Consider the following 27,547-nt stretch of genomic DNA (forward strand, 5'->3'; position numbering starts at 1 on the left):
GAAAACAAGGATAAGTGAAGATACATACATTTATATTAAAAGTAGAATTATGGAAGTTGAGAGAGTTCAAAGTTCATGTCCATTGTTTACTGAAACGTAATGATCACCTGCCAAGATTTGTTTTGACATTAAAAGATTTTTAGAAAGGAGAAGATTTTTAATTAGTGCTATGGAAAGAAAAGCATCAACTACAGATGGATAAAAGGTTAAGGTGTTGCTTTGATTGCTTACAGTAGTCATGAGGCATACAGTGTAGCAAAGCAAACAGTATGTAATACATATATGATATACAAAGTGAATGGAGAAATGATTAGCATCCAATAAATCTACTAAATACAATAATCAAGTAAAAATAAAGCAATTTATTCTTTATTAAATGGAATATCTAAAGCCCCTTGTAGTTATTTCTAGTTATTAACAAATGAGGGAGAAATAATTACCTTATAAAATCTTTTAAATATTGTAAGTATAAGGAATTACTTCTTATTTCCCTTTTAAACTTTCTGGTTTATTTTATTATTTTTCTCTTTCTACGTTTCTTCCTAAAAAATGGAAGAGCATCTGGGTGGCACCTGTGGCTCATTTGGTAAGGCGCCAGCCGCATATACCCAGGGTGGCGGATTCAAACCTGGCCCTGGTCTAACTGCAAAAACAACAACAAAAAAATAGCCCAGCGTTGTGGTGGGCACCAGCTACTCAGGAGGCTGAGGCAAGAGCATCGCTTAAGCCCAGGAGTTGGAGGTTGCTGTGAGCTGTGGCTCTACCAAGGGCCACAAAGTGAAATTCTGTCTCTACAAAAAAAAAAAAAAATGGAAGAGCATCTATATTGAATAACATTTTCTAGATGGTACTGAAGATATTTGAGTGATAATTTATGAGTTTTATTTTGAAATATGATTTTTAAAAATGTCAATGTTTTATTTTTGTTGTATCCTACCTTGTTTATAATATTTTGATCTTTAGCAAGCCATATTGCAACAGACATCAGAAGGATGGGGCAAACTTTCTAGTAACAATTTTCATTTGCTTTGCTTACTATCTGCCTATCTTTGGATCTTACTTTTAAAATTAAACTATACTTTTTCTCTTCTTTCCCGAGTCTTATTTATATTCTTGTTTCTGCCATGCTTGCAGTCATTTTCTTACTCTACCTCGCTCCAGATACAGTCAGACCATTGGGCATCATCACAGGGATGGCAGGTATATTTTTATTACAATTGAGTCTGTTTGTAGAATTGCATGTGCCTGTCTATTGATATGATATAATTCACTATTTTTGTTTTCTATATATACATAAATGGTTATTAATGAAATATAGAGATATTATCCTTGTAAAGTAGCATGAAATGAACATACATAAACTACTCAGTTGTAGTGGGATATCAAAAATACAGCTTCTCTTTGTTAAATTACGATCATCTCTTTGATGATCCTGAAAGTTTACTACACCAGGAATTACAATCAACTCTCTATTACCTAGAAAGATCAAGTAACAGTATTCTTTTTAAATTAACTGTAGTTAACTGCCCAACTTCCTAGGCAGAGTTCATAATTAGATACTTAGATGGCACATGTCTTAATCCATTTCTCCACCTGCCTGGTCCAGGGTAGAGAAGTTTGTCCATGTATTGGTTACGTTGAAACTGGTTTGTTTAACAAAGGTGTCTGTGACTTAGTCCTTGGTCATAGTAGATAATCCTGATCCATGGAGAACTCTGGGTCTGTGGAAAAACACTTATTTCTCCTTAACCAACATTGTACTTTTTGAAGTGGGAATTTGCAGTGAATTATAGAAAGTATAGCTACAATATCTTAAAGAAATATATTTTATTCTGGAGGGAAATATCAATTATCTGGTGTTTAAATGAAAGAGGGGCTAGCTGGAAAGAGAAAAGAAAGAAGATCTTTAAAGTTCATAAAGTTCTCAAGGCTACTATATATAACTTTATGGATTTGAGTCAGTTCAGTGACATTTGAGACCCTGTAGGCAGACATGATGATGGTGGGTTCAGCTGGTATAGACTGAGAATTATGTGCACAGGAATTATGCATAGTCGCCCTGTTGTTTCAAAGTGATTTGGAGTTACATTAGACTTCTTTATTATTTTAGTTAATTATCCCTACTTATTAACAGTTGATAATAAAAGAGTTTAGAAAAAGTAAGTGAAAACTACTGATTAAATTCCCAAAGATTGAAATCATGTGGGTAAATGGAGAAGGGAACATATTGTTGAGATGACATTAATTATAAATTCCTAATAATTCAAGTTTTGTGATGTCTTTCAGTAAATATAATTGAAATGTAGTGCCTTCCAGTCTAATTGTATGATAGTGGTTGCTGCTATATTTAATTTTCTTTTGCATTTTTCAGTGTCTTTTCTGTTCTTTTGCTTCAGTACTAAATAATTTTTTTGTTGTTTTGTCTTTTATTTTTACTGTAGCTTATATTATATTCTGACTACTTTTTGGTTGAAGTGATTACACATTTACCTTACCAAAATGTGAAAAAAGTAGTTATATAACTGTATCTTGATAATTGAGGCTTTTTTTTTTTGTGGCTGACATGCATGAATGAGACATTACTGGTTATAAATTCATTCTGTTTACTCTAGTTAAAATTGTGTACAATACTTTAAAATCTCAGTTATCAACCTGAAGATTGTTTCGTGTTATTCAGTTTTCTAATTCACCAATGTAGATAGAATCAGTTTTTGATCAGCTCTAGGTTAGTTGTCAATTTCATATACTTACCCGAATTCTCAAGCTTAGCGTAACTGGCTTGTTTTGAAGGGGACATTTATGAATTATTCTCTGCCATCATTTGGTTTGCTTTGAGGAAATACAAGATCATTAATGTTTATATTAAAATACAACACTGAGAAATCTGTTTCAGAAAGCCAGTTATCAAATATATAACTGTAAGATTTGCTATGTACATTTATGTGTATATATAATTTTTTTATATGTATTAAGAAATTTGTCTTGGTCTTGGGAAGGCAACAGAAACTCATGAAGGCCTCATCTAAGGCTAGTGTACACGCTACTCCTAGGAAATTTGGGAAGCTTTTGTGAAAAGGAAGTTCCTTAGTTATCTTTAAAAACATTATCTTTCTAATTATATTTTCATACCTATTAACCAATGCCTCATCATCTTCCCCTTTCTATCACCCTTTCTACCTTCTGGTAACAACCATTCTATTCATTTCCTCCATTAGATCAATTTTTTTAACTCCCACATACAGATGAGAACTTGTAATATTTGTTTTTCTGTGCCTATCTTATTTAATTTAATGTCCTCTAATTTTATTCATATTGCTGCAAATGACAGAATTTTTCTCTTCGTGGCTGAATAATATTCCACTGTGTATATTATATCACCTTTTCTTTATCCATTTATCCCTTGATGGACACTGCCATTGATTCCTTAACATGGCTGTTGTAAACAGTGCTGTATCAAGTTTAGATAGCTTTTTATATACTGACTTTCTTCCTTTCAGATATATATCCCCAGTGGGATAGACTAGTTCTATTAATAGTTTTTGAGGAACCTCCCTAGTGTTATCCATGCCAGCTGTACTAATTTATATCCCCATCAAAAGTGTACGAGCATTCCCCCTTCTTCTCACCATTGCCAGCATTTATCAATTTCTGGTTTTTTGATAATAGCCATTTTAATGAGGGTGAGACAATGACTCCATATGGTTTTTGTTTACATTTCTGTGATCATTAGTGATGTTGGGCATGGTTTCCTTATATACCTGTTGGCTATTTGCATGTTTTCTTCTGAGAAGTATCTATTTAGGTCTTCTGTCTTTTTTAAATTTGATTTTTTTTTTTGCTATTGTGTTTGACTTACTTATAGTATGTTTTGGTTAATTCCTGGATAGATTAATTGCTTTCAAATATGTTCTTATATATCAAAGTAGCTAGGAGAGAAGATTTGATAAGTTCCCAACACAAAGAAATGATAAATGTTTGAGGTAATGGGTATCCCAGTTACACAAATTTGATCATTATAAACTGTATGCTTGTATCAAATTATCACATATACTTAATAAATATATAAAACTATTAAATATTTATGAACTATTTTGCATCATTTTGAGATATATAAAAGAATGTGTATAGTTTCAAAGCATAGTAATAGCATGAACATCCATGAATCTACCACCCAAACTGAGAACCAGAACATTTGATTATGCACTTACATATCCTATACTCTCCTTGCCTGTTACATCCCTTTGCCTCTTCTACAGAAGCAATAAATACTATACTGGTTTTTCAGTATAATATATTCTTCTTTTCCTTTATTTAAGTGACTTTATTTTCTTTTTTATCTTTCCACCAGACACCCCTTTTTTTAAGATTCAAAATATTATGGGGGTACAAATGTTTTTAGTTACATGGGTCACTTTTATGTGCTTGAGTCAGGGCTGTAAGTGTGCCCATCACCCAGGTAGTGTTCCTTGTAGCCATTAGGTAGTTTTTTGCCCACCTCCCCTTCCTTCCTTTACCTGCTTGATTTCTGCTGAGTTTTGCTCCCCTGTGTGTACTCATCAGTTCCAATTTAATAATGAGGGCATGCAGTGTTTATTCTTTACATACTTCACTTAGCATAGTGGTCTCCAATTCCATCCAAGTTGTTGCTAAAGGCATTAATTCATCCTTTTTATATCTGAGTAGTATTCCATGTCACTTGTTATTCATTCTACTAACTTAGTAAGTTACTCGTCCTTCTGACCTCCTCCTCCTACCTTTGACTACCCTTCCATCTGTTGTTTTCATCTGTTGACTTCTTGGTTATGCTATTTTATTCACTGATGGTTTTAGAACCTGAGTTTAGTTTTCCTCTACATCATAATTCCTGCCACCAAGCCTGAGTAATGTCAGCATTGACTTCAATGTTTTATTTATCATCTATTCACTTCCCTGACTGTCTTAAATATTATGTGCTTTATTCTCTATTCTACTTCAACCAGTCACTCCCATAGCCATACTCTGAGTTTTATTATCATTTGAAATTGTTGTCTTTGAAATCTTAATTTAAATACTCCACTCTTGGACACTAGAACTGTATGCATTTCTTTCTTATTCTTTTATTAGGCTACTTCTACTTTACTTGTTCTTTTATCTCCACAAAGAACTCTACTCTTCTCGACCCCTTTACTTTTTTGCTCCATCCCTCTTTAGCATATTCCCAATTCCTTTGCTATGCTGTTCTTTTTTTACTTATTTGACAAAGTTCAAATTTGGATCAATTGGGGCGGTGCCTGTGGCTCAAGGAGTATGGCGCCGGCCCCATATGCCAGAGGTAGCAGGTTCAAACCCAGCTCCGGCCAAAAGCTGCAAAAAAAATATAGCAAATTTGGATCAATTTCTTTCTTTTACAGAATGAACTAAATTATCCAAATTCTCCCTAATTTAGCTACTTGAGTCAAAATAATTGAAAGCTTAAAAGGAAAGTGACCTTTTTAGAGCAATGTAATAAAAAGAAAGTGGCACTGACTCTACATGTTCAATTTTCTAGCCTAGATTTCAAGGTAGAATATATTCCCAACTGAGAATTCATCTTTTAGGAATAAATATGTGCTAATGTAGCTCCAAGTGGACCATAGTTTGGCTGTAAGATATCTGGAATTTTTTAAATGAAATGAATGTAGTAAACTCAACAAGACATTCCCAGTCTTTGACCAGTCTGTCAAAATAATCTAAGCTTTAACTGTCTCTCTACCCCAATGTATGCATGAAAAGTTATTAGTATTGTCTCTTTGAAACAGAAAATTAGAGACTTAAATAATGCTTCCTAAACTTCTTTTGTATTACTTCAGGAGACAAATTTAACTTATATTAGAAATCAAAGCACTTTTCTTCTGGCCAGGTTATACTGACCAGTACAAAATCATCTTTAATTCATTGTGATTTTAAAACACATTCAGCACTTAAAAATAATGCTGATAATGGATATTATGTAACCCTTTGTTAATGTTCTTTTAATAAGATATTTCCTTTATCTTAATTAATATAACCTGTGTATTTTATTATATGCTTACTTATTTCCCCAGTATTTTAATATACACAGCAAATTATGAAATTACTGACATAGATGGTAGGAGTCTGGTGATGGATTTCTTATGCAAAAGTTTCATGAAGGCAACAACTCAGCTGTATCTTAAAGGATGAATAGGAATTATTTATATTCATGAGGAGATAAAGTAGGAAGTTGGTGGCATTTTAAATAAATGCAGGAAGTCACTGATGTAATGAACACGATATTTTAGTGCTGTTGTAATAGAGGAAAAAATAGCAAGAAACAACCTGAAATAATAGAGAAGGTCCTAATTATGAAGAATAACCTTGTATGCTCTGTTAAGGAACTTAGAGCTAAGACTGTAGGTACTGGAGGTAATAGTTTGAAGAGTTTTAATTGGTAATAGCTATAAGTTTATTCCCCCTAGTATAAACTACCCTATAGACTATATGTATGATTGATTTGAAAAGAAGGGTGTGGAAAAGAAAACCCTGTATTAAGGTAATAGGTAGATTACCTTAATATGAGAGATTTAAAAAATTAAAGTTGAGAATATTTGTTTTTAATGGTATTTGGATGTTGAGGGAGAAGAGTCAAGAAAAATTTCCTTATAGCTTGAGTAATTAGATTTACAGGGTACCTTACAAGAACTAGGAGTTTGTAAGGGGAGTAAATCAATTTAGGTGTAAGTCAAGATCAGTACTGTAATTACTGAGAAGGCCAGGGGAGTAAAGAAGTAATCATAAAGGTTATAAAAAGAACTCTAGTATTGGGGGATCTGCCCCGAATATGCTATGGGTCTTCTTCCAGTGGCTTGGTTGGGCAGAAAGACCAATTGAAAATTATTAGGAGAGGGTGGCGCCTGTGGCTCAGTTGGTAAGGCGCCGGCCCCATATACCGAGGGTGACAGGTTCAAACCCGGCCCCGGCCAAACTGCAACCAAAAAATAGCCGGGTGTTGTGGCGGGCGCCTGTAGTCCCAGCTACTTGGGAGGCTGAGGCAAGAGAATCGCTTAAGCCCAGGAGATGGAGGTTGCTGTGAGCTGTGTGAGGCCATGGCACTCTACCGAGGGCCATAAAGTGAAACTCTGTCTCTACAAAAAAAAAAAAGAAAATTATTAGGAAAAATATAGAAAATAATAGACAAAGACAAAGAGACAGTTTTTAAGAGCAGCGAGGATTCGGGAAGTAGCACACCCTTCTTCTTGAGGCTTCCAGTTTAATGCTCTGAGTAACAGACTAGCTCTGTATTTATTTCATACATCAGTGTCACAATCACGAATCTCAAAAAGGCAAGGCAAACAATTCTGTCATGGTTCTTGCTGCGCTTGTATTTCCATTAACTAGACTAATTCTTCAACTATGTTGATTGTATGCATTTACCTGCTACTTTTTATTGTTTTAAGGTATTTATGATCTTAACCTAAAAAAAGTCTGGATGGGTAAACAGTTAGGAGCTGACATCAGAGAAAATACCCTAGCTGACCCAGAGTTACAAATCACAGATGTGATTTTTTAATACTCTGAAAGCCTGTGTCCAGACAGATAGACTCCTCTGGCCAAACTAAGGTGACAGAAGAAAAGAGATATTTCATCTCCTTATCTCTTCTGGAGCAATTCTCACTGTGTTCAACAAGGTTTAAACTTCTGCATTCTTAACTCCCCAAAAAGCACTCTCCCGTAGCAAACAACCCCACCCTGGCACAGAATGGCCCCAAGGCCTGCAGCCTGTGGCTGCATGGCAGCTGTGGGGGGTGGGAGGTATTTAGCAGACCAGTCTTCAGAATATTAAAGTGATAAGGTCTTGCTTGTGCTTTGCACTCAAAGCCAGAAACTTTCTCCAATCAATTTCTCCTATTACTATTTTCCCTTTGTCCATTCTCTGCAATTCTATTCCTAATTTAATTTCTAATCTATTTACAGCTAATATTTGAATATTGTTTTCAAGTTTATAAAATCATTATTACTAGTAATGCAAGCCCATCAATATATGACTCTTTCCTTAAGTATTCCTACTTGCACTCTTCATTCTAGGCTACATAGAGCAAATTAGAAGTATATTCACTAGCAAGGGTAAGCACACAAAAGAATGTAAGTGGAATCAGCCTGAGAAATGGCTCCTGAAATGAGAACCAAGAAGTCTTCCTCTGCCCTGGGAAACATTAAGTGACAGAGGAAGGGACGTTTCTACAAAAAGAGTGAATAGTGAGGAAAAGTAGGACAAATAGAGCCAAAGGAGTAGAGTTTTAAGAATGAAGTAATAATGACACCAATAAAAATAATGAAGGAAAAATATCCCTGATGAATTTGTCAAGTGGAGAATCATTGGTGGTATTACCTGGGGGTAATTTCAGAAGTGTAGTAAGAGGGAAAAAAGCATATTGCAGTTGGATGAGCATAACTAGGAGATAGAAAATGAATTCATAAAGAAAGTGTGAAGGAGAAAAAATTATCGAGGGGTATGTGGTATCAAAGGATGTTTCTTTTAGAGTAGAAATATGTCCTTGTGTTTATAAACTGGTAGAAAGGATTCTTTTAGAAATAGTTAAGTTGAAAATACAGAAAAAGAAAAGATAATTGGAACAAAATTATTAAGGAAGGTAGGAGTGAATTGGCCTAAACATACTGGTAGAGTTTGTGAGCAGAGGAAAGCTATTATTTACCATTGAGACAGGAGGAAAATGGATGAGAGAAGTAGGGCTAAGTAAAAGGATGTTAATGGAGAGAAATCAAATTATGGCATTAAACTACTGTTAGAATTTTAATGAATGTTTGAGTAGGAAGACTTGGATTAGAGGGTAATCTGAGTACCGTGTGGCAGTGATTTATATGTTCAATCATAGAGTTTAGGGTGGGTAAGGAAGGAAGGAAGAAAAGCAAAGAGGGAGATGCTTACTGGTAGGAATTGGTGGGACTGATACAGAAGAAATGTAAGGATCATGAAGTTATGAAAATCAAAGGATTGAGGTTTATGTTTGTTGAACAGTTTTCTGCACTGAAATCTCCTAACATTACCATAGGAACTAGTGTAAAGAAGATGGCTGGCAGACAATTCCCCAAACTATCAATGACTACGGGATAGTGATTGGAAGTTGGATAAATAATTAGCAACCTGAATTAATAATAGATGTTATATCCTAGTGGAATTCTTATGATGGATAAGGACTTATGTCCATTATAGTTTGGAGAGTAATGTTCAGATGTGTCTCTAGGGAGCCATCCTCTTCTGGATTCATGGACTATAAAATGTGAAATAATAAGGCGTTTCTGCATGTGAGAGCTATACTGGAAACAGAAATTATGTGGTTTAGCTAAATATTATTTAAGGCAGGCATATGCAGAAACCATTCTGCAGAAAGATTGGTAGTGTAAGGAATTTTATTAATAATGAAATAAGGATTCTTAATAATACAACAGAATTAGAGAGAGAGAGAAAAAAAAAGGAATGGTACAGAAGAGAAGGGATGAACCAAGGGGCAAAGGGGTTTGCTTTTTACTTGATATCCAAGAATTACAGAGATAAGATGCTTGAATAGGAGTGATTAAATTCAAATATTATAAGATTATCTTCAGTTGCTTTTGTGCTAGCTGATAGAACTGGATGAGTCTCCCTAAAAGGGGTTGATCAGGGTCTACTCTAGATGAATGCTGAACACTGCCATGGAGTCTGAAGAGAGGCAACCATGGTTGTATCTTGACGTCATATCTCATCTTCTTCTTCCACCCCTCAAGCTACCTTGAGAATAGTCCATTTTTTTCCTTTTTTTCTCTTTCTTTCATTTAGAACAGATTGCTTGAGATGTATTTTTATTTTTTTGAGCAATAACAACAATAATAATGATAATGCAAAAAAAATAACATTCACATTGCCAAATAAGAGTATGTCTATTATAGAATGCTTTGATGTATTTTTTTTTCTTATTATTATTATTATTTTTTATTGTTGGGGATTCATTGAGGGTACAATAAGCCAGGTTACACTGATTGCAATTGTTAGGTAAAGTCCCTCTTGCAATCATTTCTTGCCCCCATAAAGTGTGACACACACCAAGGCCCCACCCCACTCCCTCCATCCCTCTTTCTGTTTTTCCTTGTCCTCCATAACCTTAATTGTCATTAATTGTCCTCATATCAAAATTGAGTACATAGGATTCATGCTTCTCCATTCTTGTGATGCTTTACTAAGAATAATGTCTTCCACTTCCATCCAGGTTAATACGAAGGATGTAAAGTCTCCATTTTTTTTAATAGCTGAATAGTATTCCATGGTGTACATATACCACAGCTTGTTAATCCATTCCTGGGTTGGTGGACATTTAGGCTGTTTCCACTTTGGCGATTGTAAATTGAGCTGCAAGAAACAGTCTAGCACAAGTGTCCTTATGATAAAAGGATTTTCTTCCTTCTGGGTAGATTCCCAGTAATGGGATTGCAGGATCAAATGGGAGGTCTAGCTTGAGTGCTTTGAGGTTTCTCCATACTTCCTTCCAGAAAGGTTTGTACTAGTTTGCAGTCTCACCAGCAGTGTAAAAGTGTTCCCTTCTATCCACATCCACGCCAGCATCTGCAGTTTTGAGATTTTGTGATGTGGGCCATTCTCACTGGGGTTAGATGATATCTCAGGGTTGTTTTGATTTGTTTGAACATTTTTTTCATATGTTTATTAGCCATTCGTCTGTCATCTTTAGAGAAGGTTCTATTCGTGTCTCTTACCCATTGATATATGGGACTGTTGGCTTTTTTTCATGTGGATTAATTTGAGTTCTTTATAGATCCTAGTTATCAAGCTTTTGTCTGATTGAAAATATGCAAATATTGTTTCCCATTGTGTAGGTTGTCTCTTTGCTTTGGTTATTGTCTCCTTAGCTGTACAGAAGCTTTTCAGTTTAATGAAGTCCCATTTGTTTATTTTTGTTGTTGTTGCAATTGCCATGGCAGTCTTCTTCGTGAAGTCTTCCCCCAGGCCAATATCTTCCAGTGTTTTTCCTATGCTTTCTTTGAGGATTTTTATTGTTTCATGCCTTAAATTTAAGTCCTTTATCCATCTTGAATCAATTTTTGTGAGTGGGGAAAGGTGCGGGTCCAGTTTCAGTCTTTTACATGTAGACATCCAGTTCTCCCAACACCATTTATTGAATAGGGAGTCTTTCCCCCAAGGTATGTTCTTGTTTGGTTTATCGAAGATTAGGTGGTTGTAAGATGTTAGTTTCATTTCTTGGTTTTCAATTCAATTCCAAGTGTCTGCGTCTCTATTTTTGTGCCAGTACCATACTGTCTTGACCACTATGGCTTTGTAGTACAGACTAAAATCTGGTATGCTGATGCCCCCAGCTTTATTTTTATTACTAAGAACTGCTTTAGTTATACGGGGTTTATTCTGGTTCCATACAAAATGCAGAATCATTTTTTCCAAATCTTGAAAGTACGATGTTGGTATTTTGATAGGAATGGCATTGAATAGGTAGATTGCTTTGGGAAGTATAGACATTTTAACAATGTTGATTCTTCCCATCCATGAGCATGGTATGTTCTTCCATTTGTTAATGTCCTCTGCTATTTCCTTTCTGAGGATTTCATAATTTTCTTTATAGAGGTCCTTCACCTCCTTCATTAGGTATATTCCTAGGTATTTCATTTTCTTTGAGACTATGGTGAAGGGTGTTGTGTCCTTAATTAGCTTCTCATCGTGACTGTTATTGGCGTAAACAAAGGCTACTGACTTGTGGACATTGATTTTATATCCTGAAACATTACTATATTTTTTGATGACTTTTAGGAGTCTTGTGGTTGAGTCTTTGGGGTTCTCTAAGTATAAGATCATGTCATCAGCAAAGAGGGAGAGTTTGACCTCCTCTGCTCCCATTTGGATTCCCTTTATTTCCTTATCTTGCCTAATTGTTGGCTAGAACTTCCAGCACTATGTTGAATAGTAAAGGTGACAGAGGGCAACCTTGTCTGGTTCCAGTTCTAAGAGGAAAAGCTTTCAGTTTTACTCCATTCAGTAAAATATTAGCTCTGAGTTTGTCATAGATAGCTTCGATCAGTTTTAGAAATGTGCCACCTATGCGTATACTCTTTAGTGTTCTAATTAGAAAAGGATGCTGGATTTTATCAAATGCTTTTTCTGCATCTATTGAGAGGATCATATGATCTTTATTTTTGCCTCTGTTAATATGGTGGATAACGTTTATGGACTTGCGTATGTTAAACCAGCCTTGCATCCCTGGGATGAAGCCTACTTGATCATGATGAATGACTTTTTTGATGATAAGCTGTAATCTATTGGCTAGGATTTTGTTGAGAATTTTTGCATCTATATTCATGAGTGAGATTGGTCTGAAATTCTCCTTTTTGGTTGGGTCTTTTCCTGGTTTTGGTATCAGGGTGATGTTTGCTTCATAGAATGTGTTGGGGAAGATTCCTTCTTCCTCAATTTTTTAGAATAATTTCTGCAGAACAGGAATAAGCTCTTCCTTGAAGGTTTGATAGAATTCTGGTGTTAAGCCATCTGGACCAGGGCACTTTTTGGTTGGAAGATTTTTTATTGTTTCTTTAATCTCAGTGCTTGAAATTGGTCTGTTCAGGAGGTCTGTTTCTTCCTGGCTAAGTCTAGGGAGAGGGTGTGATTCCAAATATTGATCCATTTCCTTCACATTGTCAAATTTCTAGGCATAGAGTTTCTGGTAGTATTCAGAGATGATCTCTTGTATCTCTGTGGGATCAGTTGTTATTTCCCCTTTATCATTTCTGATTGAGGTTACTAGAGATTTTACTTTTCTGTTTCTCGTTAATCTGGCCAATGGTTTATCTATTTTATTTATTTTTTCAAAAAACCAACTCCTCGTTTCATTAATTTTCTGAATGATTCTTTTGTTTTCAATTTCATTGATCTCTGATTTGATCTGGGATATTTCTTTTCTTCCACTGAGTTTAGGCTTAGATTGTTTTTCTTTTTCCAGTTCCGTAAGATGGCTTGTGAGATTGTTGATGTGCTCTCTTTCTGTTTTTTGAATGTAGGCATCTAAAGTGATAAATTTTCCTCTCAAAACTGCTTTTGCAGTGTCCCACAGGTTTTGGTAGCTTGTGTCTTCATTGTTGTTATGCTCAAGGAAGTTGATTTCCTGTTTTATTTCTTCCTGCACCCATTTGTTATTCAACAGAAGATTGTTTAATTTCCATGCCTTTATGTGGTGTCGAGCATTTTTGTTAGAGTTGAGTTCCATCTTTAGTGCCTTTTGGTCTGAGAAGATACAAGGTAAAATTTCAATTCTGTTGATATTTGTTTTGTGTCCCAGGATATGATTAATTTTGGAGAATGTTCCATGGGTGATGAGAAGAATGTATATTCTTTATCTTTGGGATGGAGTGTTCTATATGCATCTATCAAGCACAGTTGTTCTAGGGTCTCATTTAAATCTCTTATATCTTTGTTTAATTTCTGTTTAGAGGATCTGTCCAGCTCTGTAAGGGGAGTGTTAACATCCCCTGTTATTATGGTATTATCAGATATCATATTGCTCAGACTGAGTAAGGTCTGTTTTAAAAATCTGGGAACATTTAAATTGGGTGCATAAATATTTAGAATCAAAACATCTTCTTGTTGTATTTTTCCCTTGACCAATATAAAGTGACCATCGTTGTCTTTTTTGACTTTAGTTGCTTTAAATCCACATGTATCTGAAAATAAGATTGCAACTCCTCTTTTCTTCTGAATTCCATTTGCCTGTAAAATTGTCTTCCATCCCTTGACTCGGAGTTTTAATTTGTCTTTTGAAGCCAGGTGTGTTTCTTGCAGACAGCAAATGGATGGCTTGTGTTTTTTAATCCAGTCAGCCAATCTATGTCTCTTCAGTGGGGAATTCAAGCCATTAACGTTTATTGAGATAATTGATAAGTGTGGTAGTATTCTATTCGTCTTATTTTGTGAGAGTCCATTGCTTAGTTTTGTCTTTTGCATCAGTGTGGAGGTTAGGTTCTGTCCTTTAATATCTGAGTTTTTACTTTGCTGCTGATCCATTGTGATGGTCAGTGTGTAGAACAGGTTGAAGTATTTCCTGTAGAGCTGGTCTTGTTGTGGCGAATTTCCTCAATGTTTGTATATCTGTAAATGATTTGATTTCTCCATCAATTTTAAAGCTTAGCAGGGTACAGAATTCTGGGCTGGAAGTTGTTCTGTTTAAGTAGATTAAAGGTAGATAACCATTGTCTTCTTGCTTGTAATGTTTCATTAGAGAAGTCTGTGGTCACTCTGATGGATTTGCCCCTGTAGGTCAACTGGCGCTTACTCCTGGCAGCTTGCAGAATCTTTTCTTTTTCTTGACTTTGGACAGTTCGTCACAATGTGTCTTGGAGAAGCTCGGTTAGAGTTGAGGCGACCTGGGGTCTGATATCCCTCTGAAAGCAGTGTGTCAGAATCTTTGGTGATATTTGGGAAATTTTCTTTTATAATATTCTCTAGTATGGCTTCCATTCCTCTGGGGCATTCTTCTTCCCTTTCTGGAATTCCTATAACTCGTATGTTGGAACGCTTCATAAAGTCCCATAATTCTGACAGGGAACGTTCTGCTTTCTCTCTCTTCTTTTCTGCCTCTTTTACTATCTGAGTTATCTCAAGAACTTTGTCTTCTACCTCTGAAATTCTTTCTTCTGCATGGTCTAACCTGTTGCTGATACTTTCCATTGCATCTTTAAGTTCCCTAATTGACTGTTTCAGTTCCTTCAGCTCTGCTATATCCTTTCTATATTCTTCATATCATTCATCCCTTATTTGATTCTGTTTTTGGAATTCCTTTTGGTTATTTTCCACTTTATTAGCAGTTTCCTTTATTATTTCCATCATTTCCATCATGTGTGTTCTAAATTCCCTTTCTGTCGTTCCTAACATTTCTTTATAGATGGAATCCTCTGCAGTAGCTACCTCATGGTCCCTTGGCGGGGTTGTTCTGTACTGGTTCTTCATGTTGCCTGGAGTTTTCTGCTGATTCTTCCTCACGAGTGATTTCTTTTATCTGTTTCCTTGCCCTAATTTTCCTTTCACTTCGTCTTGCTCTTTAAGTTCTCGTGCCTGTGGACTAAGGTTTTGATGGGTCCTTTTGGTACAGGACCAGAAGGATGAGAAGTTGAAGAGCAAGAAAGGAATGAAAGAAAGGAGGAACAAGCAAAAAGAAAAAAAAAAGAGAGAGAGAGAAAGGAGAGGGGGTGGGTAAAAGGAATATTGACAAAAAGAAGAGAGGCACAGAAAGAGGAAGACTGAGCAATATAGGTGTACAGTAGGGTACTTTGACACAACCTTAAAAATACTCCACCTTCTGGGGGTGCTCAGTTAGGTGGTTCCCTTGAGGTCAGCAGCTCTTTGCTAACCTGGTCAGACACAGTACCCCAGCTCCACCAAGTAGAGAGGAAAGACAAAAATGTTATAAATCAAACCAAAACAAGCAAACAGAAAACTTTACGGGGTAAAATTGGGTGAGAAACCAAATAATATCAGTAGACACACTAACAAATACGAAGTTCTAGTTATTGAAAAAGGCAGCAATGGGACATTATAATTACACTAGAAAAATTGAGAAAGAAAAAAATCTGTACGGAAAAGGTTGAAATTAAAAAACAGAACAACATCAACAACATCAAACAGAAAAACAATTAAACTAAAAAAACAGGAAAAAAAAAAAAACACAACCAAAAACAAAGCAGTATGTATATATTGTTGAATATTGTCTCGGCAACACGTGGTCTTCTGGGATATGAGCGTTAATCACAGTGCTGATACAACTGGAGGCTGCAGATTTCTCCTACCCCAGCAGGTAGACACCCTAAATCTCTTTTCAGCCCACTTAAAAGGCACTTTGAACTTGTAAACTTGCTGAGTAGAAGCTTTCCCAGGAAAGTGCTTGTCGCTGGAATCACTGCTGAAGTGGCTATCCACTTACCCAGTGTGCCAAAACCCATCTCACTCTGCCCCTGAGGGTTAGGGCTGTAAGGCGGCTCAGACCCCACCCTTAGGCTACTCAGTCGCTGGGTTACCACTCCCACTGGAATCTTGCTCTGCGACCCTGAGGGCGAAGCTTGCACGGGCAGATCACTCACAATGGCTCCCTGTGGCCCACAGCCAAACACTATTAGCTCCGTCTGGCTCAGCTGCTCAGATTGGGGCCCTAGACAATGGCCAAAGTCCTCCGCACTCCCACTCAGGCTCTCCCCAAGGCAGTTCAACTGAGTGCCAAGTCCAAAGACACCAAAACAGTTCACAGGTAAGGTCTTTCTGGTTTGCAGTCTTGCTGCTACTGTACTTACTTACAGTTGCTGGCGGGTTTAGACTGATTGAACACACGCGACCAGTTGCCAGTTTTCCACTTTTAGTCCTCCTCTTGGGGTCCAGGAGTCTCTCGCTGACTCCCTGTATCCTTACAAGGATGATTATAGGCAGATCCCACCAGCCAGAGATGCCTGGAGTCCTATCTCCACAGAGTCATGGTGCCCAGATGCAAGGAAGCTGTTACTCGGCCGCCATCTTGCTCTCTCCTCCACTTTGATGTATTTTTATATATGCTTCTTTTGTTTCTTCATCAACTCCTAAGCCATAATTTTCTATAGGTTGACCTACCTCCAGCACTTTATTGATAAGATTTTCTCCATTGTTATTATTTGGCATATTATTTATACATACATATACTTGTTTCTTTGTATTTGCTTTTTTTAGTCATCTTTTTTGTTGTTGTTGGTTTGTCTAATACAGTTCTCATTCTGCCCCTTGACTGCTCTTCTGTCTCCTTTTATCTCCTTCTATCTCAAGTCCTCATCTTCTGACCATGTTCTTTCTTATATTCTCTTGTACCTGTGGCTTTAACCAAAACTTCTGGTCAAAAATTGCTAGTACCTGGTACAGTGCTAGGCATATAATCTGAACTAATATATATGTACTGAAAGATTGAATTAATCAATTAATATTCTAATTTTAATACTAAATATGACTTTTCAAACTGTATTTAATACATATCCTGCCCTTGAAGATTGTTTTCTCTCTCTGATTGACATCTGCACATGTTCTTCTAGTAGCTTACAGATTTAAACCCAAACCTGAATTCCCTCTGTTTCGCCCCAAGAATTCTTCTATTTCTGTTACTAGATCATCATCTCATTTCTTAAGCTGGAAGTTTAAAAGTTTTTCTTTGGTTTATTTATTTCTATATTTCATTCAGATGGTGATTTTTCGAACATTATTGAGAGAAAAAACATTCCTACTGTCAATTCACAGTTCAGTATAGAAAGTTAAGAAAATCCAAGTTAACTTGCAGCACGGAAAATATGAAATTATGTGACTTGATTCAAGTTTCTATGAGCCATTTTTTTCTGTAACCCAAGTTTGGTCATTTCTAAAATGAGAGAGGGTGGACTATCTGTCTTCTGGGATTCCTTTTGTGCCTAACATTTTTTGTATGCATCTGTACATTATATATATATTTTTATACTATGTTGTATACTTTGCATATTGTGATTGGTAATGTTTACATACATCCCTTCTTCTCTATTTCCAGTCCTAGTACTATAAGTCAGAGCTTTTCCTAATCTAATGTACTCCATGTACTACTGCTGAATTAATCTTTTTAAATCATTACTTTAAAATTATCTTTGTTCAGAAGTTTTTGATTACTGTCATCTAAAATTAAGCCCTGTTAAAATCTCTTAACTAGTCATTTAAGATCTTTATTAACGGACTGAACTAATTTTATAACTAACATTTTCTCCTGTTCAGTTATTTCTAGTATTTGCATTTTACTTTATTTTCCATTGTCCATCTATCTGCTAAAATTTCCCCATCTGTTCATGCATGTTGTCCATCTTTGCTACTACAATCTTCAACACAGCAAGCACACTTATTAAAATTCTTCATTTGATACTTCTAGCATATGTGTCATCTCTGAGTCTGCCTCTCTTAATTGCTTTGTTTCTTGATAGTAGGCCTTGTTTTCTGTCATTTTCCCTATTTTTTATTGAATATTAAAACAATGTCATTTAGTAGTGAACTGAGGCAAATAAGATCTATGCCTGAAAATGAGCACAAGTTTTGTTCTGTTAGTGTATGTTGAGGTGGGGATTTTCTGGCTATCACCTCTGAGTGTGAGATGTGGACTGGCATTTCGAAGTGACAGCTAAGTGAAGCAAGGGAGCAGTGCAGGTGAGGAATTTGCTTTATAGCCATTTGTTTTGCTGTCCAACTGATTTTGTTATCCTTGTAAAGGCTGGTGAAATGTTCAAAGCTGATCAGTGAAACTATTGAATATAAGCACTCAAATATTCTAGTATGAGGACCATACCTCATCACATATACTTATGAAATACAATAACAATTTATAATTCTATCCTTTAAATATGTATCTTTCAATTGTTTGTTATTTACAGGATCTTTGAGGACCTGGGAAGGAATGATATAGGCCTAATATCATAGTGGAGTAATTTGAATTTGTTACAATTTACAAATCATTATTACACTCTAACATTCATGACAATGGAAACCATTTTATAAAATAAGAATTTTATACGTAAAAGTAGTAATTATATTATTTCTCAGGATTTTTCAAATTTATTATTTAAATAATAATAATAATTTATTAGATGGGTTAATTTGCATGTTAATTCTGCTAGGTAATTGATCACAACAAGTTACAGATGCCTTTGTTCCTTCTCCACTTACACTGCTTCCTATTTGTGGTTTTATTGCTGATTTTTGAAATAAAAATTAAACAGCAATGAAAATTATTAATATTTAATATAATACTCAAAATATCCTCAAGATATTTATGTCTTGTGTAGTTTGGTGTGTGCATATTATAAATAAAATATATCTTTATTGTTCAGTGTTGTAGATGTCCCTAATTATCTTGAGGAAATTGAGACATTTGATCTTCTAATTTTCAGTAAAGACTATTAAAAATGCCCTAATAGTTATGGGAATACCTTACCAGGCTTGTGTATAATAGTAATATGTTTTTCTGCACTAATGATGTGTCACTTTTGTTCATCAATATATGTATTATGCCATTTTCACATTTTAGATGATTATTAACTTGGCTGACTCTATTGTTGCTATTTTTGAATAATCGTATTTATTTGTAATTAATAGAGTCCATGCATCTAACTCAACAGAAGTATTCTATAGAGAAATTCTGTCATGCCCAAGGATAAATTAATCTGTCTTCCTCAGAAATAATAAAATATTTCTACTTATACACAAATAGAAATTTAGGGTGGCGCCTGTGCCTCAAGGAGTAGGACGCCAGTCCCATATGCCAGAGGTGGCGGGTTCAAACCTAGCCCCGGCCAAAGAAAAAAAAAGAAATTTAATTATTTATTATGATTTTCATGGTAAATATTTTGTGTCTTGCAATTATCTTAATATTAGAAGCAATGCTAAAATAATATAATTTAAAAAATTAATCTTATACATTACAATGAACATGAAAATTACAATTTTAAAGCTGTCATATAATTACTTTAAATTGTCATACTATACAAATAGGCATAGATGTCACATTAATTACCCTAAATGTCTCCCTTTTTAATGTTTCTAATTTTATTTTATAATGTACTTATTTCAATTATGCATTTAATGCCCAGAAAATCTCTAGACATTCAAGATATTTTAAGAAAAAAGTTAAAATATGTTTTATTTTGCTGTTTATCTGCTTATCTGCTGTTAATCTGCTTATTATATTACACAATATGTATCTAGGGAAGGTACTTCTTACCCCAAACCTGAGACTATACTTGTCTTTTAGAGATATGTTCCCATTTTTTTTTTAAATTGGGAAAGAAGTTGGTTTATTTGTTTCTTAGTAGTGGCATAATTGTGGGGAAGAACAAAAAGGAATACTGGAAACCAATGCCTTTGGTGGTGGTGGGGGATCAAGTTTCCCGGAATCCCTTTCCCCTCCCTACTGTGGGCTCTTGGGCTGGGGTTGATTGAGGGAGTAAGAGGGAAGAGGTGGGCCATGATTGATAAAGCTAAAAGGCACTGATAGGTCATATCTTGAGCCTGAGGCAGGAAGGACACAGGCCAGGACACAGGTAAAGCTAGGGGCTCCTTGGTGTTCCCATTTTTTTAAATTTAAGATTTTAACTATACAAAGGAAAAGAATAATTCCTAAGTAGCTTTACTTTTTTCAAGCTTAGTTTTCAAGAAAACCTATTAAATTTACTTATAATATCTTTATAATAAAAGATAAGTCAGTCTATCCAATTTAATATAGGCTAGATTTCTAGATACATATTACAACAATTTTTATTGATTTCTGAATGTTACTTTGAGATATTGTATTGTCCTGTTGCTTTTAACTTTTTTTTCTTAGTATTCTTCTATTTTTTTATACTCCTTCAGATATTCTACACTGAGCTTACCTAGTTGCATGGATGGATGAATGGATGTAATAGGCTATAGAAAAGAATGCCCGTTGGTCTGTTCTCTGGTAGCTTCCATAAGTCCCTTGTACTTTGAGAATAGGAATCTGGCTGGTCCAAGTGCAGTGGTGTTTGTAACTAATTGATCACAAGCAGTTACAAATTCCTTTGTTCCTTCTCCACTCCCACTGCTTCATTTGACTAGCCTGAAAAAAAACAGGGGAGGAGGGACCCTAAAGTAAGTAGCATATTTGTAAGTAGGAAGATAAGTAAATCAGATCCTTGGAAATTTTAAAAATCTTTTATGAGCAACTGTACTGATAGGAAAAATGATTCAAAACTGGCAAGTTCACTAGATTATTGTAAAATTATTTTTTCCTTAGAAATCACTGGAAACAAATACTAAGATATAAGACTCGTTTAGTTTTTCTTATGAGTAAGCATAAGAAAGCTTACTCATAAGTCTTCTAAATTGTTATTATGTCCTAATATCTTATCTTCATCTCAAAATCTGCATATACTAATGTATGCTTTTAATGTTAGATTGTTAATAGTGGCTATTATTAGCAGGAGCCTATGTTGACCTTTACTGTGTGTTACTGAAGTTTAAAATACTGTATCTTTCAGTTCCTCTTAACTGTGGCAACACATACAGAAAATTTCTAAAAATTTCTATCGTGTACCGTGGTTATTTTCATGATTCAAGTATTAGCCTATTTTTATTTCATACTGTGACAATTATATACTTCAATAGTGGCTATGTTGCTTGAAATAAAGACTCCATTAAAAACCCCAAGTAGGGTGCTATGGCTGTGGCTCAAAGGAGTGGTGCCAGCCCCCTATGCCAGAGGTGGCGGGTTCAAACCCAGCCCCGGCCAAAAGCTGCAAAAGCTGCAAAATAAATAAAAACCTCAAGTAGGTGCTAAACTATTTTGAGCATTACCAGGGATTGTCTATTAGTTACCACTTTTCATTTGCTATTATTCAAAATTAATTATTTGTGATTTCTTTTTTTTTTTGGCTGGGTCTGGATTTGAACCTGCCACCTCCAGCATATGGGGCCGGTGCCCTACTCCTTTGAGCCACAGGCACCATCCTTATTTGTAATTTATTGATCTTAAAACTCACTCAAAATTTAGGGTGACATTCATAAGTTGTATTTCATTCCCTTTAAGAACCTGCTGTCAGACTGGGTAATTTAGGCATTGCTGTTTTAAATTTTCTTACCAGTAATATTAAGTTGTTTGTACCTAGTTAATACCTATTCCTACTCAAGTGTGACAGCAGGAGCCTATGTTGACCTTTACTGTGTGTTACTGAAGTTTAAAATACTGTATCTTTCAGTTCCTCTTAACTGTGGCAACACATACAGAAAATTTCTATCGTGTACCGTGGTTATTTTCATGATTCAAGTATTAGCCTATTTTTATTTCATACTGTGACAATTATATACTTCAAATCATTTGTGGAAAGAAAAATATAAGTAAAATTTAAAAGAAGGATTATAATTCTTAAACAATTATTTTTTATTTTTATTTCATTTTATTTTATTTTTAATAAATTTTTTTAATTTTTAAAAGAGGTATTTTAAAAGAGGTATTTCCTAAGGAGTGACTTCTTTGCTTAATAATTAATAGTCTCCTTTGAGGACATGGAACATAGTAGCACATTTGAAATAATTCTCAGGATTTAATTCTTGGGATTCCACCCACAACCATATATTTCATTTATTAAAAATAATTCTTCACAAAGAAGTGAAATTGTATATCCAAAAATTAATTTTACTTAGAAAATCACTTGATGGGATCAGAATAAATCAGATTTTGGATAAACCTAACTTTCTGTTGGAGTAGCAGACATATTCCACAGAGTTTTATTACCATATGTTATTTAATGAGATAAGTTTATTATTAATTTAAGATAATAAGAAATCTTTAAAATAAATATGAAGATTGGTGCTCTACAAAGACCAGGTTTTAGGGGATTTAAGAAATACATATATAAAGAAGAGATAGGTAATTATCTTTTTTTCTGGTTATTGGTTATGATGAAGATACAAAGATATTGCACTAAAAACATGCAGTAAACTATTAAAACATTCATTTCTAAAGAAAAATGTTCTCTCAAAAATACTTTTTCATAAACAAAAATAAAACTATGAGTTTTACACTATGAGATTAGATTGTCTTTTCATCTTCTCTTTGACTAATAATTGAGTATTTTATAAATACTGATATTTACATTTAATCTCGGTAATTTTAATATGTTCTAGATACACTTACATAAAAATAATTTGCCTTAGAAAATCACATTTTATGGTGCATGTATGTATAAATATTTGATACTTTGACTTGTTACCCTGTGATTTTCAAATGTAAAATAATCACAATGTATGTGATAGATTAAGTAAATGCAGCATTTACTTTCTAAAGTCATATGTGAAGTTCAAACTAATGCTTGCGTGACTATCTATAACATATAAAAATTTCCATTTTTATGGTTACAGCTGGATGGGGAAATAAATTTGATTTGAAATATATAATGGAGGGAGGAGGTTTTGGTGGAGGGGGGGTAATGGGTGGGGCCACATCTACAGTGCATCTTAGAATGGGTACAGGCGAAACTTACTAAATGCAGAATACAAATGCCTACATACAGTAACTAAGAAAATGCCATGAAGGCTACTTTGAACAGTTTGATGAGAATATATCAGATTGTATATGAAACCTGCACAATGTGCCCCTTGATTGCACTAATGTACACAGCTATGACTTAACAATAAAACTAAATAAATTTAAAAAAAAAATGAAAAGTCAATACTGATAGGTTACCTAAATTTAAGTATATTTCCTTCAATGAGAATTCAATTTTGATATTAATTAGATTTTTCTGTGGTCAAAGGAATCACTTTGTTTCAGAATTGTCATTTCAATCAACGAATAGCCCTTTTGAATTGTATTGGATAGCGTAGCTAAGGTGCTCTAAGATAGATGGCTCATTTCCAAGTTTTCTACAGAGTGATTTTTCTTGTGGATCATGTTACATATGACTACAGATCTCAGAGTTGCCCTATTTTCTTATAACCTCATTTTGATTCTTCTGTTTGAGTGTTCAGGTGCATAATGTGTGCTTAAAGCCTTTTTAATATCTTAGTATACTAGTAAACAGTCTCAAGAGCTAGAGAATTAATGTTTGTATGGTTTTCTTTACTCTTTTGGAAATTAAATTCTTTTAAAATAGAATGCTTCACATATTTCACGTTTTCTATTTAGGAAATACATTTTGGGAAGCAGGTAGTTTTGTTTGTTGTTGATTATATATAACCGAGCAACTCCTTTTATCTTCACTAAGAATTGCTACCTATTAGAGGCAGATATGGGTTCCTTAGAAATTCTTTACCAGTTTAGTGAGAAATTGCCCATAATAACAATATGAGCAATATGAGTTATGTTGCAAGAAAGCTTTTACATATGCAATAGTTTTAAATAGTTGCCTTTTTCAAAATCAATTTTATGCATCATAACCAAATAGCGGAAGGGCACTAAAGATCAACTGAGCTGCTTTTTGACTAACGTTTCAGGGATTGTGAAGCAGCAGATAGACAGCCATATCACAGATCCAGATCAACAGAACAACGGCCTTTCCTTGAGCGGACCACCACCCGCTCCAGATCCACTGAACGTCCTGATACAAACCTCATGAGGTCGATGCCTTCATTAATGACTGGAAGATCTGCCCCTCCTTCACCTGCCTTATCGAGGTGAAAGACAAACCAATCAGACTAACTTCCCCTTTACCCACTAGCACACCATTTTATTTTACCAGCAGCTAAATGGTCTTCTGTCATCTTTGGCTGATCACTAATAACAATCAATACTAACCTTTTCAATGTAAACACACTATTTATATTCAGTGGATATAATAGTGTGTGGCTACCATTGTAATTTGTTTATTAACTGTCCTGACTACATTTGTTTTGTGATTTCTCATTAATCAAGAGTCTTTGGTAAATTTCCTCATAATTATCATGTTCTCCTACAGAGTGAGAAATTATTCGTGTTCATTAGACATCACTTTCCAAATAATCATCATGACAATAAATAAAACTACATTTTTAGTTTCTTTCTATCAATACTAAAATTCGGTATTAACCAATATTTTTTTTAGCTGAATTTTGAATTATTTAGGTTTTTAGTTTTGTAGTTTCGTGAGACATTTTGTTTAAAAAAAGGATATTTAACATAAGCCTGAGTAAAAATCTCTGGATCGAGGGAGAAAGGTTAGAGGTAAAGAGTTCGGAATCTGGTAGAAAGAAATATAAAGTATTACCTTTCATTTTTGGAGCTGCGAAATTCTCCTCTTGCTTTCATATGGATAAAATACTAATTTACATTAATAATTTCATGGATTTACTATAGGGCTTTGTGTGCATGTATGTGTATGTGTGCATATTACACAAAAATATAAATATCTTTTGCTATTTAATCATTCAATATCCATATTTGTCTTACTTTCTTAACCTTTTAATCAGCAGCTAAACCTCCTTTAAAATTACATTTATACAGCTATCATATGAACCAATTGTATTAAAAGTATCTAACTCATTGTACTGAAAATGAATATTAATGGTGTATCTTTTAGGTCTCACCCTCGTACTGGGTCTGTCCAGACAAGCCCATCAAGTACTCCAGTGGCAGGACGAAGGGGCCGACAGCTTCCACAGCTTCCACCAAAGGGAACTTCGGAGAGAAGTAAGTTTTATTTCTGGTTATGTCATATAGGAAATGCACATGAAAGCTAAGGTGAACCAAGATTTTCTTACCACCTTTTTGATAGTTTTTTTTCTTTTGTTAATTGTATGCCTTGGCTACATTTAATAATAGTTACATTTATAAAAAAATATTTTGCATTTAAAATTTGTAATATTGAGAGGTAAAATAAGCTATCTTTATTGATGTTGCATAATTTTTGAATTTAAATAAATACATTTTTTAAAAGTAAATTTAATACTCTTAAGTAATCAGTTGGATGACATTTGTTTGCTACAGCTGAGTTTATGTAATTGTTGATAGTTTATTAGTAACTAGCCAAATCAATTTTCACACACTGCAAAGGACTGGTTAGCTGATGCACAGCAATGGTGATCCTTCTCAAAACTGGAGAACAAGAATAAGGTAATCATAAATATACAAAGAAAGCTGCATGTTGTACTGATGTTTTAAATAATTTCAAATTTTTGTATAAAAAGCATTATTTCCTGACACACACATAAACATACTTCATAAACTTCTGTAAATTCTTGGATAAGGGACCTCTTAAAAGCATGGATAACAATGTAATAATTTTTAACATAATTTAAAAATGATCCTTTTATTTGGTAATTGGTTATACATACATATTTACAAATATACATATATATTTAAATCACCTTTTAACTTTTCTGTAATAGAATTTATTTTCTGTGCCTTTGGAAATTTCTGTTGTTTTTAACCCCTGTGCTTTGGTTCCCTTTTTTTGTTTTGTTTTGTTTTGTTTTTATTTTGTTTTTCCTAGACAATGGAGTCAAGGAGATAGAACCTTATGAAGGTCTGTACATAAAAGAGGGTTTGTTTTGTGCTGACAGCCTTTTGGGGGGGCTATCTAAGCAAAAATAAACCCAACTGCAATTGGTATACCTTCATGGTATTGATTTTTATTTATGGGAGAAATTATTTTGTTTTATGATTTCTGATAATGTATTTAACTTTTATTTTTCTTGGAAATTATATATGCCAAGGAGTTATATTTCTTTGTTTGGTCAAGTAAGAATGCAAAGAATTTAACTTCTTTTAAATGACTAAATAAAATCTGCTCTTTTTAAAAAATGTAATTTCCCTTTTAAAGCAGAATTTGAGATTTTGAGTAAGACTTCAACCAAAGATATCAATTGCAGTCTGTGTTTATGTCATTGAGGATGTACACATAGTCTAGTTATAATATCATCATATATTTTGTTTTATATTTATGATGATCTTTTAATTATTAAATTTGACTTTCTAGAAAAGAAAGTCATTGAATTAGATAGTGATCGTGGTTAGTATTTCCTACTTTGTTTTTCATGTTATAACAAGACTGCTTGGAGTATTTCAAAATTAAATATGATACAGTTTTATTGTAAAAAAATGCAATGCAATGCAAAACATTGCATTATGACTCAAGAGAAAATACTGAGTTGTGATATATGAAGTATCATACACTTATTAGGACAAAAAATCCCTATGCTAGTTTGGAATTCTGAAATTGACTTTGAACTTTAAAAATTTATTGACTTTTTTTTTTTTTAGTGGTGAATCTCCAGCACATAGAATAATGCCTGGCACACTGTAGGCCTTAATAAATATTTGTTGAATGAATGCATGAAATATTTACTTAAAAACTGAAAAGTTACCTGAAACTGTGTGAATTGCTATGAAGATAATCTTGTCATTCTATATATGTTTATAGTAAAATTCATATTTCTACAACCTATTTGTAATATATTTGTAAATGCATTGATTGCATTCGAGCAGAAATAACTTTTATTGCCTTAGACAATGTGTTGATATAAGTTGTGTTCCTGTTAGTTGTAACTGAATGGTTATCAACTTCTGTTTTGTGCTTCTATTTCCTACATACCATGATTTTGAACAACCCAGTGGTATTGTGAATACTGATGTATTATGCTGTCTGATAAAAAGATTTCAGCAGCATTTTTATAGTTCTCAATTATTTGAAGAGGATAGACTGTATAAATTATTTTCTGTAAGGAAAGTTCAGTAGTAGTATTTATGCAATTTTTTTGTCTTTCCAAGATTTTTAAAGATTGAATTTCAGCATCATTTATTGGCCTATGAAGTCAGAAACCATAGTTTATATCATAAGTTTTTAAAAATAGTTTTTTAATATCTTTTATATCAATAGTCTTTTGAAATTATGAGTAACTCCATTCTTTGTACTAATAAATATATCAGAAAACCAACCATATTGTTTATACCTGTAAGTCAGGGTTGATGAAGTTTCTAAGGGACTGTCAACAAAGATATACTCTTTGGAGTTTTTCTTATACAATCTACATAATAAAACCTCAATTTTCCTGTAATGTTGCCAA

General features: G+C 34.1%; 1 protein-coding gene across 46 annotated transcripts in view; it reads left to right on the plus strand.

The window, feature by feature from the left end:
* Positions 1 to 27,547, plus strand: part of RIMS2 (regulating synaptic membrane exocytosis 2) — a 683,906-nt gene that overhangs the window by 457,285 nt on the left and 199,074 nt on the right. For 20 of the 46 annotated variants that reach the window (XM_053559665.1, XM_053559666.1, XM_053559708.1 and 17 more), the window contains 3 exons: positions 1,135 to 1,200; positions 24,002 to 24,181; positions 25,063 to 25,172. In XM_053559665.1, coding sequence (XP_053415640.1) covers positions 1,135 to 1,200; positions 24,002 to 24,181; positions 25,063 to 25,172 — 356 coding nt within the window. Of the gene's footprint in view, positions 1 to 1,134; positions 1,201 to 24,001; positions 24,182 to 25,062; positions 25,173 to 25,974; positions 26,008 to 27,547 lie in introns of all 46 variants that reach the window. The other 26 variants (XM_053559668.1, XM_053559684.1, XM_053559661.1 and 23 more) reach the window with 4 other exon arrangements.

Source organism: Nycticebus coucang, chromosome 13, assembly GCF_027406575.1.
Source record: "Nycticebus coucang isolate mNycCou1 chromosome 13, mNycCou1.pri, whole genome shotgun sequence".
NCBI classification, from domain to species: domain Eukaryota; kingdom Metazoa; phylum Chordata; class Mammalia; order Primates; family Lorisidae; genus Nycticebus; species Nycticebus coucang.